The sequence below is a fragment of the Chrysochloris asiatica genome, unplaced genomic scaffold (genome assembly GCF_000296735.1).
Source record: "Chrysochloris asiatica unplaced genomic scaffold, ChrAsi1.0 scaffold00051, whole genome shotgun sequence".
NCBI classification, from domain to species: Eukaryota; Metazoa; Chordata; class Mammalia; order Afrosoricida; family Chrysochloridae; genus Chrysochloris; species Chrysochloris asiatica.
Genome location: NW_006408569.1, coordinates 15,686,526 through 15,703,573, shown reverse-complemented (window position 1 = coordinate 15,703,573; position 17,048 = coordinate 15,686,526). Strand labels below are relative to the sequence as shown.

General features: G+C 34.6%; 1 protein-coding gene and 1 pseudogene across 1 annotated transcript in view; one reads left to right on the top strand and one right to left on the bottom strand.

Annotated features, from left to right (window-relative positions):
• Window positions 1-272: 272 nt before the first annotated feature.
• Window positions 273-17,048, bottom strand: part of THOC2 (THO complex 2) — a 159,277-nt gene continuing 142,501 nt past the window's right edge. The window contains exons 33-39 of the mRNA XM_006862851.1: window positions 16,942-16,977; window positions 11,787-11,924; window positions 11,373-11,442; window positions 11,132-11,289; window positions 9,273-9,349; window positions 8,407-8,452; window positions 273-1,072 (exon numbers count right to left, since the gene is read on the bottom strand). Coding sequence (XP_006862913.1) covers window positions 8,425-8,452; window positions 9,273-9,349; window positions 11,132-11,289; window positions 11,373-11,442; window positions 11,787-11,924; window positions 16,942-16,977 — 507 coding nt within the window. The 3' untranslated portion in view covers window positions 273-1,072; window positions 8,407-8,424. The remainder of the gene's footprint in view (window positions 1,073-8,406; window positions 8,453-9,272; window positions 9,350-11,131; window positions 11,290-11,372; window positions 11,443-11,786; window positions 11,925-16,941; window positions 16,978-17,048) is intronic.
• Window positions 2,461-3,059, top strand: LOC102826117 (annotated as a pseudogene).

Here is a 17,048-nt window from a genome sequence, read left to right as displayed (position 1 = left end):
AAATTACATCCTTTTTATCATGCTTTGTAATTATAATTTGCATAGATATCATTGATTGGTTCCAAAGAACAGAAGGCTAAGTGGTAAATTTGAGGTATGATTTCAGCCCACTATCTTACCCCAAAGCAGAGGTTACCAAACGGGACTTTTCTTAGTAATAGATATGTCATTTGAAAACACTGTAGTTCATGGACAAAGAACTGAGAAGGCCAGAAATCTAAGAGTTAAGTTTGCTAAGTTATTTTGAATAAGCAACAACATACACAATGATGTACAATCAATTGAGAAAACTATTGTTTATTTAGAAAAAAGGTTACACTGGTAGAATTCAGTAGATAAAAAAATTCTCTTTTAAAAATGTCACTGTGAAACTTTTCCAGACGAAAGTTCAACAATACAAAGCTCCTGTAGCTGTAGAATTAAAAGACAATTAACTTCTGGATCCCCCTCCCAAGATTTGTCTGACATAATTACAAGAAAAAACATGGCAAGGGACAAGTGAGCACTGGGACTTTTCTTTTAAACAGGTTTTAATGTTGTACACATCCTATATAAAAGGATTCCTAAGCATTGCATAAGACACTGCTTCCACTTAGTTTTTAGTGAATGATATTAAAAACAGGCCAAATAATAAATTAAAACTGCATTTTAAAATGAGGTAAATTCAAAATGGTTCAACAATTGTTTATTTTCTGTTTCAACCAATAAAAAGAAAGCATTTCAGATTTAAAAACAAAAACAACTAAACCCAGGCAATATTTAATTAAACTTAAGTAAAATTCTGTACACATGTAACCTTATTTGCTTGTTGGAAACTGTATGCAGCACATTGTGCTAAAAATATGGAACAGTTAACACTTTCAGCCATTTACTGAAAATAAACATGAAGAAATTAAGCAACAAGTTAAAATACAGTAATGCACAACTCAATTTTAAGTTTTCAGCATGGAGCAATAAAGCAGATAACTGAATAATTTAAGGAGTTGAAAATGGGCCCTCTTCATAATTGCTTGGCAATCTACTCAGGAAAATAAATTTCTGTCACAGCTGAACAATTTCATTCCAATCTCACCTGAAAGAAACAAAGTGATTATATTTATAGATAGGAAGGGATGAAGGGGGAAGGGAAAGGAAAGAGGGGAGAGAAGGAAAGAGGGGAGAGAAGGAAAGAGAGGAAGGAGAAAGAAAGGATTAATTGATTGACTTAAAGAAAAGTCAGTGAGCTTCATCAATAACAAACATCTGAATTAAGTCCTCAAAAAGGGATAAAATATGCATGTAGTTCTTACTGTCCACTTTTAGAAGCCATTAACACAGGGACATTATGATGACTTAAAAAACAATGAACATTTTGTTTATGAGAGAGGGAAGGAGAGAAAAAAACGGGGTGAAGAGAGAAAAATAGCAATAAATAAAACATTCAACAGGGGCAGTAGCTTGTCAAAAGTAAACAAAACATGTAGCAATGAAAAGGAACCTATTTCATATGATCAACAATCAAAAATTTAAAAGAAAGAGAAATGACATTACATTTTATACAAGGACACAATTTTAATAGTAACTTAAGCTGCAAGTTGCAATGTCTGCTAAATTATAAAAAATTACTTTAAAAATATATTGACTCAATTACACTCATTTCTTTTCCTTTATGTAGACATTTTTCAAATACTACATACATATTCAAATAAATCCAGAACATGATCATCACATGTGGCAAATAATTTCCTATCTGCCTAACAATGTTCTCATTCAAATTTTAAAAACTAATGCTTAATGCATTAAACTTTACTGATGAACATACTACATTCACGTATTTGATAAAACCAGAGCTAAAAGGGGCCTTAGAAAATCATCACTTTCATGAAATGCTGACAAATAATTCACATATTTGTTTCAACTCAAACATTCTGTTCACACCATGAATAATCTTGATATTACCAATTATAATCATGGATCCCTAATGCTGAACATACAATTTTAATACTTAAAAGTCATTGCTTCTGTTCATCAAAATTGATGAATGAATAAACAAAATGTGGTACACATTCATACAATGGGATATTATTCAACCATAAAAAGGAATGAAGTACTGATACATGCTACAACATGAATGAGCCTTGAAAGCATGATGCTAAGTGAAAGAAATCAGAAACAGAAGACCACATATTACATGATTTCATTTATAAATGTCCAAAATAGGCTAAATTCATAGAGAAAGAAGCTACATTAGTGGTTTCCAGGGGCAGAGAGAATTAGGAGTGACTGCTAATGGTTACCAGGTTTTGTTTTATTTTAATCCTTTTTTGTTGTGTGAATTTATCTCAATTAAAAAACTGGAAAAACAAGGTAAATGTTCAGTAAAGAGCATCATGGTATCAGTATGGCCGTAACTAAGAAGATAAGAAATGGGTCTCACATCGGGAGAGTTACTAGGCAAGGGAAATTTTGGTGAAGTATTTAATGGCACATGAAAGGATAAAATTGCTGTTGCTGAGAAAATGTGTAAAGAAGCTTTCCCAGGATCTGAAATTAATGTTTTTACAAGCCAAAATCCTCAAGCAATATGATCATCTCAATATTGTCAAAAGTATAAGAGTTCGCACACAAAGATGGCCTATCTACATCCTTACAGAAGTGGTTCCAGGAGGCAATTTCCTCTCCTTTCTGAGAAAGAAGGCGGAATTAAAGTTCAGGTAGTGAGATATTCATTAGATGCTGCTTCTGGTGTGGCGTATCTGGAATAAAAACTGTATACACAGTGACCTTGCTGCAAGAAACTGCCTGGAGGTGGAAATGTTCTGAAAATCAGTGATTTTGGAATGTCTCATCAAGAGGATGGTGGTGTGCATTCATCTTCTGGCTTAAAGCCGATTCCCATTAAATGGACAGCACCAGAAGCTCTGAATTATGGGAGATATCGTTCTGAGAATGATGCATGGAGCTTTGGCATCCTCCTCTGGGAGACCTTCAGCTTAGGGGTTTGTCCATATCCTGGAATGACAAATCAGCAAGCACAAGAGCAAGTGGAAAGAGGATACTGGGTGTTAGCCTCTCATTAGGGTCCAGAGGTTATTTATAAAATAATGCTTAAGTATTGGGATTACAAACTTGAAAACCACCCCAAAGTTCAGTAAACTTCAGAAAGCGCTAGGTGCTATTAAGAGAAAGTCACATAGCGATGAAATAGTCACTGGGACTCTATGTTCCAGCAGAGTAGTTTTCTTCTCATTGAGTTTATTCCATACCATATTATCCTAATATTCTTCTATGGTTACTTAAGTACTCTTTTAAATATGTGCTGCTTTTAAAGATTGTGAATAAGAAAGCACAGGCTCTTTTGCACATCTGAGACTATTGATATTTCGCAATTGTTTTTCTATCTCAGGCTCAGTTCATGAACTGCTGTCCTCCTAATGGATATCTATGTACTCAATTAATGTTATAACTGCATTGGAAGTATCATGTTTGAAGGATATGTTCCAATAAAAGGTGGTCTTCTACTCTGTCGAAACAAGATTATATCTATAAATTATCTGGGCCTACAGAAATCAGTCATGCCCTATCAGTAGGGTTATCATTTCTCTATGCTTTACCATGTTCTTTCCTCCTTTGCCAGCGCATCAGAAACTATGCATGAAATGCCCTCAAAGAAGACCCTCTCAGAGTTGAAGTCGCTGCTTTTAAGCAATATTATTGAGAGCAAGAAGCAAATTTGAAAGGAGGGTTGTCTAGAGAAAAGAGCAGCTAGAGTAGTGTTCAACGTAGGCGAAGAAAATAGGGATTTATATAAATCCACCATTCCTATCAGAGGTATGCCTTTATAAAAACACACACAACTCTCACTCTAATTTTATGGTCGAATTCACCTGATAGGTCCTAAGAAATGTTCCAGCAGTTCACAGATTCCTCATAAAAGAACCCTCTTAATGACAACAAATTTGTCTTTTGAGACACTATAAAAAAAACATAAGCTCAATTAATAGCTTACTTGTGTCTTTACCTCAAAGGAGGCATCCCAGAATTTGGCCCCCTTCATTTGTACCAGTATTCCATGATCCTAGTTTACAAACATAATTTGTTCATGAATACAGGCAATCATGCACACACACACAACCAAAAGCAAGGCAAATATGAATGAAATTTGATAATTATAAAGTCAAATGAACGTTTACGAGAAAGAAATCATGAGGAGAAAGATATAGGGACAGTCCTATTTCCACTACACTCCTTTATGTAGCACTGTGGGCTAATGCATCAGACTGCAAAGTCGTTTGAGCTGCAAGGTCAGTGGTTCAAGCTCACCAACTGCTCCTTAGAAACCTTACACAGGGTCGCTATGGGTCGGAATCGACTCAATGGCACTTAACAATATACTACTTCTTGGAGTCCTGGTGTGGCGCTGTGGGTTAACGTGCTGGACTGCAAAGTTGGTCTGAACCACAAGGTCAGCGGTTCAAGCTCACCAGTCACCCTTGGCAATTCTATACAGGGACACTCTGAGTCAGAACTAACTCAACAGCATTTAACAACATACTACTTCTTGGGGATTTACTCGGTGAGGATAAAATGTAACCAAAAGTTAAAACTGAAATTCTGTTGAGCTGAATCTTAGCTGTATCCAGGGATGCTTCAAAGAATAAATGCGTATGAGAGGGCTTCAAAAAGTTGCAAGAAAAATTCCATTATCTTAATTTAATTTTTCCACAAACACTTTTAAGACCCTGCTTAAAACCAAAGGGGTAATCACGCTCAAGGTTAAATGTAGCATGGGAGCCTTCAGGTCCAGATTTTTTTTAAAAACCATCAACAGCACCTTATAAGTCTACCTAAGTGAAAGAGCATGGAAACAGAAAATTCTTCCTACTATGAGTATCAATGCAAAGATCTATACCCAGTATTTCTAAAGAGAATAAATGATTAGAAAAATGGTTAGTGTCTATCAATCATTTCAATCTCCTAACAAAGAATTTGTGTGCAGTACATTTAATGATTACTATGAACAAACCAAAATGAAAGCATAATAAACTTGCCCTCAAAAATTATGTTGGAGCATACAAAGCAACTTCTTTTTGATCAGAATAGTTTTCTCTTCTGACAGATGTTGTAAATACACTGAACCTTCTCTTTGATGGCAGAAAATAAGTCAATATTCTTTCTCATGGATGCTCACACCAGATATCAAAGAGATACATTTAAGACCTCTGTAAATAGCTAAGTAAAGTTAACAGAGTATCTGAAGGAAAGCCGAAAATAAAGAAAAATACCCAGTTGCTTGATTAGAATAGAGATGCAGTTACTATCTTCAAAAAAGACCCTAGTCTAGGGAGGGGGCTATACAACAAGCAATAAAACCTTTTATATATTCACATATACATAGCCAATCAGTGACTAGGACTCTTTAGGCAGGTCCATGTGTAAGTAATCTGAAGATATTAAGAAACTTAATCAAGCATTGCCTATGCTAACACACATTATCAGCATCTAGGTTATGCCTCAACACAGCCATACATACCTAAATTTAAAACTGAGTATTTAGTAGGTCAGTTTCCACGTATGGACACAAGCAAAATGGCTTACAGCTTGAGTTACAACACCAGTTGTGGGCTGGGTGGGAACTGACTGTGGTCAACAATTGAAAAAAAAAGTCCCATGTCCTATCCAGAGGGAACAGCACCTAGAAAGGTCTAGCTGATTGTTGCCATGTATACATCAGGACACAATGTTGCTAGATGTTCCAATACTTGTAGAAAAGATGAAATCTGGATTTTGTCAATTCTTCTGATCTTTCAAGGCAGCCAAATTTTAATGATTTTAAAACATTGTGCAAGTCCAACAAAGTACATTTAACAAACCACATTCTGTCCAAAGGCAGACAATTTGCAGTCTTGGATTTAGGGGATAAAATTGTTAAGTTACATATATGAGACTGGAGGTGAAAAGTGGACCTGCAAAATATATATGGTCTGGTTGATATGGACAATTAGAATAAAAATGCAGTAGACTACACATACAGATGGGTAGGATAGAGCTAACAGCTACTATCTTTGAAATCAAAGCTGTATATCCACAATAAGAAAAAGCAAAGTGATTGAGTTTTCTGAAGGGCTGGGAGCAAATCTGCAGGGTCACAGAAGAATCCTCAAAAAGTTTGTTGAACTTACATTCATGAGGAGTTCAGAATTAACCAGATCCACTGCTATCAAAACGATTCCAATACATAACACAACCCTATAGGATACAGTAGTTCAGGATTACCATATCAAATGAAAATTGAGAAGTCACAGGACAGTTCAAAGAGGCTAAGTTCACTAGACAGGAAGTTTTAAGGAAGATTAAAGTGGAGAAAAGATTCAAGGCAAAGCAGCTACTGGTATTCAAGAGAGCAAATCAAGGAGTGATTAAATTAATCTGGACAAAGACAAGTAACAGAAGATGCGCAGGACAAGCAAATGGACAAAAAAAACAAAAAACCTCGAAAAGAATAGGAAGAAAAAGAGAAACATTTGATTAACCTAGAATCTATCTCTATAGATAGGAAGTGGTCGGAAAAAGGGAAAATCAACCAGTCTCACAAAATGCAAAAGTCTACTCAAGAAGAAAGTACAGTACATAGTTGTCAGCAAGAAATTTAACAGAGTGAACTAAATGTGTTTAAAAGATATCTGAATCTAGAAGTTTTACTACTAATCAAATGCCTATCTGTGGTCAGACTTTTCATGCCTTTGGTTCTGAGAAACTCTGTAGAGAAGTAAAAACTTATGGCCTATGTGAGTGAAACAACTAACAAAAAAAAGTAGCCCTAGTAAGTCCAATCCTAATGAAGATAGTAGAGTTAGGGTGTTTAGTGAGACAGCTACAATTGAAGAATGGCAATACTATTCCTTTTATAATCTTCCTAATTAAAAAAACTATTAAATTAAAATAAGTATCACAAAATCCCCATTCTAAAGTTCATTCCCTTGTACAGAACTGGTTCTCACACATTTCTCACTCTTTAACAACTGTAATAGTCTTGGTTACCTTTCTGGATTCATAAAACACTAGAAACAGCAACTAACATTGGGGGTGGGGTGGTTTCACCATGAGATGGTATCAACTCGATGGCAACTAACAACAACACAGACAGTAAGTGTACATAACAGCATTAAGTGACAGCTAATATGGAAAATGGAGTCCTGGTGTGGTGCTGTGGGTTAATGTGCCAGACTGCAAAGCTGTTTGAACTGCAAGGTAGGCGGTTCAAGCTCACCAGCTGCTCCTTGGAAACCCTATACAGGGTCGCTATGGGTCAGAATCGACTCCACGGCACTTAACAACAGTATTGAAAATGGGCTATAAAAAAAAAAAGTCAACTTCAAAAACAGCCACTTGAAATCATTAAATGAAGGAGGCAAGTCACCCTACATACCTCGATTGTCCCTAAGGTATCACCAAACAAAAATAGCTATCCAAGTAGTACTATAGGATAAGCACTGGACAGCTAACATCAAGTTCAAACCCACCAGCCACTCCTCAGAAACCCTAATACAAGGTCACTGTGAGTCGGAACAGACTAGACGGCACCTAACAACAGCAATAACAACATGATCTTAAGTGCTCAAAAAAGGTTTTGAATGTTATCCATTAAGATGGGCATATAATCTATTAAAACTATTTTAAAACTTTCTAATAAAATACCATTTTGATATATAAAAAGGTAAACATTTACGTTGAAATCTCACATAAGGTATAAGTGAATTGCCTTGAAAACAAAACCACACCTTTTAAATTCCATAAAAGTACAGATCATAGGTGCCAGCATTATGAAATATGGGCAGTGTTATAAAAACGTAGAAAAAAAAGTGTTATAAAAACGTAAAGCAAAAATTTCTGGATAACATGCCTGCATGAGAACTTTAAAAGGAATCCTCCTGGGGCAGTGATTAAATGCTCTACTGCTAACCAAAAAGATGACAGTTTGAATCTATCAGCTGCTCCATGGAAGAAAGATGTGGCAGCCTGCTTCTGTAAATATTTACAACCTAGGAAACCCTACAGAGCAGTTATAACAATCCTATAGGGTCCCTAGGAGCTGAAATAAACTCGACAGCAAAGGCTTTGGTTTTTGAAGGTACAAAAAAAAAAAGGGTCATCAATTATCCCAAGAAGATGGGAACCAGAGATAAAGAGAAGTCAGATATCCTCAAATATATCTTGTTATGTTAAAAAAAACAACAAAGAAAAGTGTGGTTAATCAGCAAGCTTAAAATGAAAACAGCTTAAAAATAACTGAAGTGAATCTTCTTTTGCAACTATACCCAAAGACTCAGTCATTTAATTTAGGGGCAAGCTTCCAGTAATTGTATCTTGCAAAATGAATCTAGTTTCTTCAACATTATCAAAGAAACGAAGTGAGAGAACACTCACCTTGATGGAAAGTCTTCATTATCTGTGCTTGTCTGAGGACTTATGAGTAGATAACAAATTAAGGGAAAACAACTTTGGGAGGAAAAAAAAAAGTATCTCACTTTTTAGTACAATCCCTCAGCTAGCAAGCCTAATTGGTTATGAACAGCCTGGTAGCCACTAACTCTACCAGCTTTGCTTCTCTTCCGCATTATTTTGCCCTTCTATTCCCAAGTCTCCAGCCCAAAAGATTCTCTAGTCCCCTTTTTCCTCTCAGTAATAATACAACCAGAGGGACTCTAAATCCCTTGGTAGCATGTAACAGCCTCAATCACCACAGAAATTAAACCAAGAACACCAAGTCTCTCAATTCCAGATTTCATACATTTGTACTAGGAGAGACCTTTTTTTTTTTTTTTTTTTAATTTAAAGTTTTTATTGTGGATTGAAAGTTTACAGGGCACATCATCAGTTTCACATTCAACCATTCATATGACTTGTTTCATTGCATTGATTATAATCCCCTCCATACATCATCAGTTAACAGTGTTTCTCTCTATCCTCTTTGGCTTTTCTCCTTTTTTTTTTTAGGGAAAAACTTTGCCTTTTTGGAATTTACAGTCTCGGCTTTTAGGGAAAGTTTTTACATTTATCTGTGGATATCCAGGGCTCATGTATGCGATTACTAACAAGCATAACTGAATAATCAGATGAGGGACCGTTTGCTATGTCTACTAGGTGGCTAAAGTCTGATCCTCAGAGTAGGAGAGACCTTTTAAAAGCTAATAGGCATTTAAACCATGTATTAAAGAGTACAATTCTAAAACATGACTAGTGTCAAAGATTTCCATTATACTCACTGAAAAAAATTACAATGAAAAGGATATTGTTTCTTCTCTTCCTTTCCTCCTGAACTGTCCCGTTTTTCTCTCTTTTCTATCTTTTCTTTATCATGCCTGGACTCCTATAATGAATGGTGGAATTAAGTGGGGAAAGAAAAATCAAATATAACAATCAGCTCAAAAAACCACTTTAACACCCACCTGTCATAAATTTTTCCTTTAAGTTTATTTAATATGACAACCAAAAACACAAGCATCAAAAGAAAAAAATAGACAAATTGCACTTCATCAAAAATAGTAACTTTAGTGCATCAAAGGACACTATCAAAAAGTGAAAAGACAACCTAAAGAATGGGAGAAAATATTTGTAAACTGTGTATCTGATAAAGGTCTTATACACAGAATATATATAGAACTCTTACAACTCAACAACAAAAAGAAAAAACAACATAAATAATTAATGGGCAAAGGACTTGAGCAGACATTTCTCTAAATAGCCTTAATAAGCATCATTAGTCATTAATGACATTCAAATCAAATCCACAATGAAACACCATTCATTTCCACGAGGATGGCTATTATTAAAAATAAAAACAACAGAAAATAAGGGCAAGGATGTGGAGGAATTGGTACCCTCAAACACTGTTGGGTTAGAATGTAAGATGGTGTAGCCACTATGGAAAAGTCTGGTGGTTTCTCAAAAAGTTAAACATAAAATTACCATACGATCCAGCAATTCTACTCCTACACCCCAAAGAACTGAAAACAAGTCATCAAACAAATATTTGTACATGAATGTTCATAGCAGCACTATTCACAATAGTCAGAAGGTGAAAACAACTCAAATGTCCATCAACAATTGAATGGATACACAAAATTTACATACAGTGGAATACTATTCAGTCACAAAAAGAATGAAGTACTGGCACATGCTACAATATGGGGAAATCATGCTGAAATGATAGAAGCCAGACACAAAGGTTACATATTATAGGATTCCATTTATATGGACTATCCCAAATAGGTAAATCCAGGAAGATAATTGCTTAATGGATACAAGTGCCCTCTGGGGTGATGAAAATGTTTTGGAACTAGATAGAGGAGATAGTTGTACAATATGATGAATTTACTAAATGCCATGAAATTGAATACTTTATTGTAAATGACTAATATGCTGTTATGTGGAAATTTACCTCTTAAAAATAAACTTATTTACGAGAATCAGTCTCTTAGGGCATACAGAAATTTTTAAACTTGCACATTATTTCCTAAAACTGCTTTATGAATTATAAATATGACACACATTTTGTATTCTGATAATGTACATTTATATTCTATGATAATGCACATTTATACATCAGTGATAATTTACTTACTTTATAGCAGATACATGAGATCTATTTTTACTATCATCCAAGTGATATGATACCTTAGTATCTACGAAAGCGCACCCTACAGTTAATTCTAAAATCAAATACAGGCTGCAAACATGTTACTTTATTAGAAAATGTTATAAACATACATTTAAAATCATGATTCATAAAGACTTTATGACTCTGTGATGGTCTGGGAGAATACATGTGACAATATTTTGATCTCATAAGTGAAGAGAAACTAAAGCAAAACATCAGTAGAACAAAAAGAAAATACAAAGAAAAGCTGAAACTCAACGAATGGACACAGGTAAGAGCGGAATGGAGAGGAAAGGGATTTCTGTGGTAAGCTCTACCCTACTAGTAATTTGGAACTGAGTTTGCAAGTAACAGATAACCTGCCTTTTTCCCCCATACCAAAATAATTAGCAAAAGATTGTTTAACTAAAAAAGTATTCAAGATATGCTAAAAATTTCAAAGACCTGATTTTAAAAATAGAAATATACTATTCTTTTGTTTTCCTAATTTACCTTTTTGCCACTAGAGGAGATTTTATCCATCTTTTCAGATTTAAATGAATCACCACCTTTTTCTTTGCCTGAAGATTTTGACTTATTTTTTTCCTTGTCTTTCTCATTTGGATAAGGAGACTCACAAGGACTTTCACTTTTGTGTTTTGAAACTCCCACTAAAATTATAAAAGAAAATCATGAAAGCCTTTTCCAATTCAGTTTGATGATTGCTTCAAAGGTATTTATTAAGTCTACCTACTTGTTCCATTTTCCTCTTTACGCCTCTTGGTTAAGTCCGGTGGCACTTCACGGTCATTGTTTGAATGATCCTAGAACCAAGAATTGTGAGCTACATTGATCAAGGGTTTATGGCCTTTGCTTTAAGGTTATTACTTTTACACTAGAAGAGCAAAGAACTAGCATTGGAGATTACTTGTGGTAGTTTCATAGACTTGGTAAAATGGCATGACAGACAAGCAAGATTAGAGAGATTAGAAGACTGAGTATCCTTGTTGCTGTAAGAGTAGCAAACATACATTAGGGCTACAATAGCAAATAAAACAGTAAATAGTGGACTGCTATGGAGGGTACCAGCATTAAAAATTAAAGGCAACAAGCATACTACTACACATGATATCAACTTTTCCAAACTGGGTTATAAAAGGTTACAAACCCTTTTCCGTTCTTTCCTGTCCTTTTCATCTTTTTTCTCTCTCTCTCGGGATCTTTCCCGTGACTTGTCCAAATCTTTCTTGTCCATTTCTCTCTCCTTACTCTTGGACAGTGGTGGAGGAGTATGATTAGTGTAGAGCTGTTAAATTAAGGCAATATTACTAAAGATTATTAGTTTTCCAGTATTGGCACTGTTTTGCTTTTTGTTCTTGTTGTTGTTTTTTAATTTCATGAAAGACCCAAAAGCAAAACTGGTCAGCTGTCTGAATTACAAGAGGTTAAAAAGAAAAAAAAAAATCCATGACACAAATTATGGAAGGCTTCCATGTTTCCCCCTTTAAAAATTATCATCTAAACTCAACTGTTCATTACTGCCTCAATTGATACTCAGTAAATTCATATGCTGGAGTTCTCCTTATGGCTCTGTTTTGAAGATCTGTAATCTCCATTACAAGAGTCTAGATGTGCATAACAGAGACAGAATTTTCTGCTGTAAAAAAGGTACATATCTTTAAATCATGAGAATTTTAAGATAGGCAATCAATAATGATAGTAAGCAAAAATTAGAAAATAGGACCTAGCCAGGACTTTACCAAAGGTCTTTTCTGCCTCAGTATAATCCATGAATGTTGCTGTTAGGTGCTGTGGAGTCAGTTGTGACTCATAGGGACCCTGTATACTGTTGCTTTCTCTCTCAAGCAGCTGGTGGGTTTCATCTGCTTACCTTGTGGTTAGCAGTGCTTATTCTACAGCTCCACCAGCTCTTCATATTGTTGGCAACATACTCTCTACTTCAAATGACTGTAAGATTTGTCTTAATGGTTCCAAATAGCTCAGAAAACCATCTAGTCATTTTCATCATCTAAAAATGATGAAACAACTTAAAGACTGAAAATGATGAGTCGGTGCTCTTTTTTGCTTAGTCTGTTGCTGCCAAAGGGCCCATAGGCAATAAAATAGTCAAAACAACCAAGGAGTCTGAATATTCTAGCTCTGAAGAACTCACAGATTATCCTACTTATACTAGTTGAACATCTTGAAATTATAAAAGATAATATTTAGGAAGTAATCAGGAAATAATCAGATACCTAACTTTATGGCATTTATAAATGTGCTACAAGATTATGTCTAACACATTAAAAGCATTAGGCAGCAGGTACACTGAATAAACTTATTATATAACTATACAATTATAGAAATACCTTAGGAATAAGTAGAATAATGAGTCAAGTCAAAAGTCAAATATTTGTACACAAAGAAATCCTTTAGTATTCAACAGAATACATGAAAAAAAAAAGATAATCAGTTAAGAAACACTTATTTTTTTTAACATGACCAAACATTTCAATTCAGTTGGGTCAGAAATACTGCTATAGCAATGCAGAAGTAGCGTCTTTAAAATTTCAATGTTTTAAAAGTTGATGATCAACTGAAATACACAAAATGTTTATCAATTACAAAGAGCAAGAGAATGAAAAACAGTCATAAAAGTGCTTGTCCAAAATACTCTTGCTGGCTATGTCTTAAATAACACTTCAATATTTTAAATTGTGAGGTTCATAATTATTAGCTATGAAACTGATAAAACAAAAGACATCTATTTCTCACTTGAGAAGCTGAATACTCAAAATGTCTCTAGGAAAAGTATTGCTTAATTTCTCCCAATAAAAGGAAAACAAAAGGTTTGTGATTACAAATACATACACACAACTTTGTAAGAATGAAGTTTTAACTGTATCTAACTTGAATTCTGTATTGTAAGCAATTAAAAAACCTTTTCTAGGACTTACTTCTGGCATTATTGTTCCAATAAATACTTCATTCTTGGCCTAAAGAGTCAAATAGCTCAATTAATACACAATCATAAATTCTTAGTTTAGAAATATCCCCAATTCTATTCCTATTTTGTACCCTTCTAAGAATACCTCTGACCACAATATTTTTTCCACAAAAATATAGTCTCTCATTGCCCACTCAATAAAATACATACTCCTTAGCTTGGAGTTTGCAAGCTTTCCCCAATCTTTTCATAATTTCTTTTATACAGCAAACCAATGCACTCTAGGCTATGCCCATCAAGTGTTCTTAGCACCCTGCCCTTTGCAACAGTTCTCTTCACCTGGAATGTTGTTGTTGTTGTTAGGTGCCGTCGAGTCGGTTCCGACCCATAGCGACCCTGTACAGGGTTTCCGAGGGTGTAAATCCTTACGGGAGTAGAAAGCCTCATCTTTCTCCCGCGGAGCGGCTGGTAGTTTCGAACCGCTGACCTTAAGGTTCGCAGCCCGATTCGTAACCACTACGCTACCAGAGCTCCTTGAATGGTCACTCCATTATCTTAATCTTGTGAAATCTTATTTAGCCTTCAAAGCCATCTCAAAACCATCACCACTCAACCCTCCTCAATTCTGCAATGTCCTTTTTTATATTTGTGTGTATGTGGCAGGTATTCTCTACTAATTTAATGTCATTTATTTTTGTCTGTAACAAAGTTTCTGATATGGTAGAGGAAGCTAAGTGTCTTTCCTTTTATACATAGCATAATACATTTATTTGCCAAATAAAATAAATGATTCATCTGTATTCATAGCATTGTTGGATTTTGTTCTTGAGTTGCTCTTATTCCGAACACTGCAATCATTAATTAGGTCCCCCCCAAAAAATTTGACCAATTTTCAAAATCTATTTAAGAGAACACTGCTACAATGACTTCATTTAGGCTGAGATACATAAGAGCAGTCTCACTTTTTTAGACTTATAACATCCTTATTTTTAAATAGTGACTAGAATTAAAAACTGAATTCTGTGGTTAGAGAACATGTTTTAACACTCTCTTCATCAAATATAGCTGCTAAGATTGGAAGGTCAGAACATTAACTGAGTCCAGGGAGGACGTGGGAAGACTACATTGAGGGGATTGCAACTAACAGTCACGAAACAAAATGAGTATCAGTTGTTGAAAAGAAACTAATTTATCTAGTAAATTTCACCCAAACCACAATAAAATGTTTACACACACATACACACACACCTTATGAAGAAAGGACTGGTACATTAAGAAAAGAGACTTCTAGAAATAAAAATGTAGCCATGGCAGGGGGCACATAATGAATGTCTGTTGGGAATTAGGGGTGAAGGATGAAATAACAAAAAATATTTGAATATTTTTTTCTCACTAGCTAAGTTGAATCCTTGTTATTGCTTTTATCTTGGATTGCAAAGTGAATATATTACCTTTATAGAAAATCCCACGGAGAAGTACAATTAAAGAAGTTAAACTAAAGCAGGGAAATTAATTTTATATGTACAAGTGACAAGCTTCTTCAAATATACTGAGGTTATAGATAATCAATTTTAAACATCATTCAAATTCCAGTAAAATTTGTTCTCTAAGGCAGTCATATTCTATTACATTTGCTTAGACATGTAAAAGTGCAACATCAGCTATTATGCAAACCAATACTCTGACGCAAAGGCTTAAAAGTTCATTTCAATTATTTATTGAACACCTAATCATATTGCCAGATACCATGTGAAGCATTAAGGATCTAAAAAGTGGTATGATTCGCCTAATTGTTTAAAATGTCTTCATATGCTATTTCCCATTTTTTCCTGGTTGGATAGCAATAAAGGCATTGAATTTTAACTACCCACAAAATTACCGTGAAAAAGGGGGTGGGGGGTAAGGGAGACTGACTTAGACCACTATTATTTAAAAAACAAAACGAACACTCCAAAGGATGAGGTGCTAAGAATGAGTGATCTTGATTTTAGTCCCAGTTTTAGTACTACCAATTGTAGGTCACTGGGAAAATCTCAAGAACTTTTCAGTGTCCTATTTGTCAAAAAGTCAATACCAACTACTCTATTTATTTACGTCACAGTGCTATTATGAGCACACCAAGTTATTTTATGTATACTGAAATCTACACAAGACATTCACAAATGTGAAGTACCATCATTGATTTTAAAAATCCAGTTAACTTTAAAAGGTATCAAACTGCTTTTCAAGATATATTTCAGAAAATATCCAAAAGTTAACCCATAAATTTAAACTAGACTGCAAAAGCCATTGATGTTAAGACTGACATACAAAATCTCAAACTGGTTATAGAAACCTACTATAGATTTAATCTAGCCAATAAAATGCTCACAGAACAGCTGATATTCTTTTTTATTAATACAGTAAGTTCTAGAAATAATCCTACAATTTTAGGAAACAGGCACATTGACTAATCTTAACTGTCAAAAATAAGTTTATTTACCCAATCAGTATCCACAGACATTTCATTATAAAGCTATAGATGTAAAATTCATTTGTGATGTCAACTGGCTGTTTCAGAATTTTGTTTTGTGTTGGTCCACCAGTAAGGAATCATATTTAGCAGATTTAAAAGGGGATTAAGTAGAATATCAAAATAAAGGACGGTACACATTTTATAATAATACAAAACAGCATGAACAATGGACAATACAGCTATAATACGAAATGATTTCTGTTTTAAGATATACAAACTGCAGATTACTTTTAGTAGCAGAATACTCAGTAATGGAAAATGACAGGTAAGAATTAATATTGACATGTAAACCACCAAGTTGAGTATTATCATCCAGGGGAATGATTACATTAATTGGTACTCTGCTACAACTACCAAAAAGGTAGCTCAGCAGAGGAAACAAAAAAAAAAATTTATGAAATGAAAAAGGCTCAGTTTTTAGAACAGTTTTGTGACTGCAGAAACTTCACTTTTGGGTATTTCGGGCTGTCTAAACAAAAAACATACTGAAAATAGCCTGTCAGATTTGTTTTGAGAAATTAAATAATAAATATATTCCCTAAAACAAACCCTTGTCTAATCCTTAAATCTATTTTCAAGAATTTTAAAGAATAAAAGGAGAATGCATAACAAAGCAAGCAAGGAGAGATTACAGAAATGTTGCCACATTACAAACATTTTATAACAATTTCTTTAAAAGCAACCTGTGCCAGCCATTGTGTCAGTTTGTGATAGGTATTTTTAGAGGTCATTCTAAAAAAATAAGATCTCTTTCCCCCATGGATCCTGGCTTAATGAATTTACCAGGAGGAGGAAATCTAAATAAAAAGTAGTAAAGAATTTTTGGTTTACTTAGGCATGATGATTTTAAAAGACTCAAACCTTTGCTGAAGGTTCCTTGAGTTCGATGAGACTGTCCTGTAGAAAATGAATGGAGATGACAGGTGAGCTGGCATAGTTCTCAGAACCCAGAGGAACTTTGGGAGGTG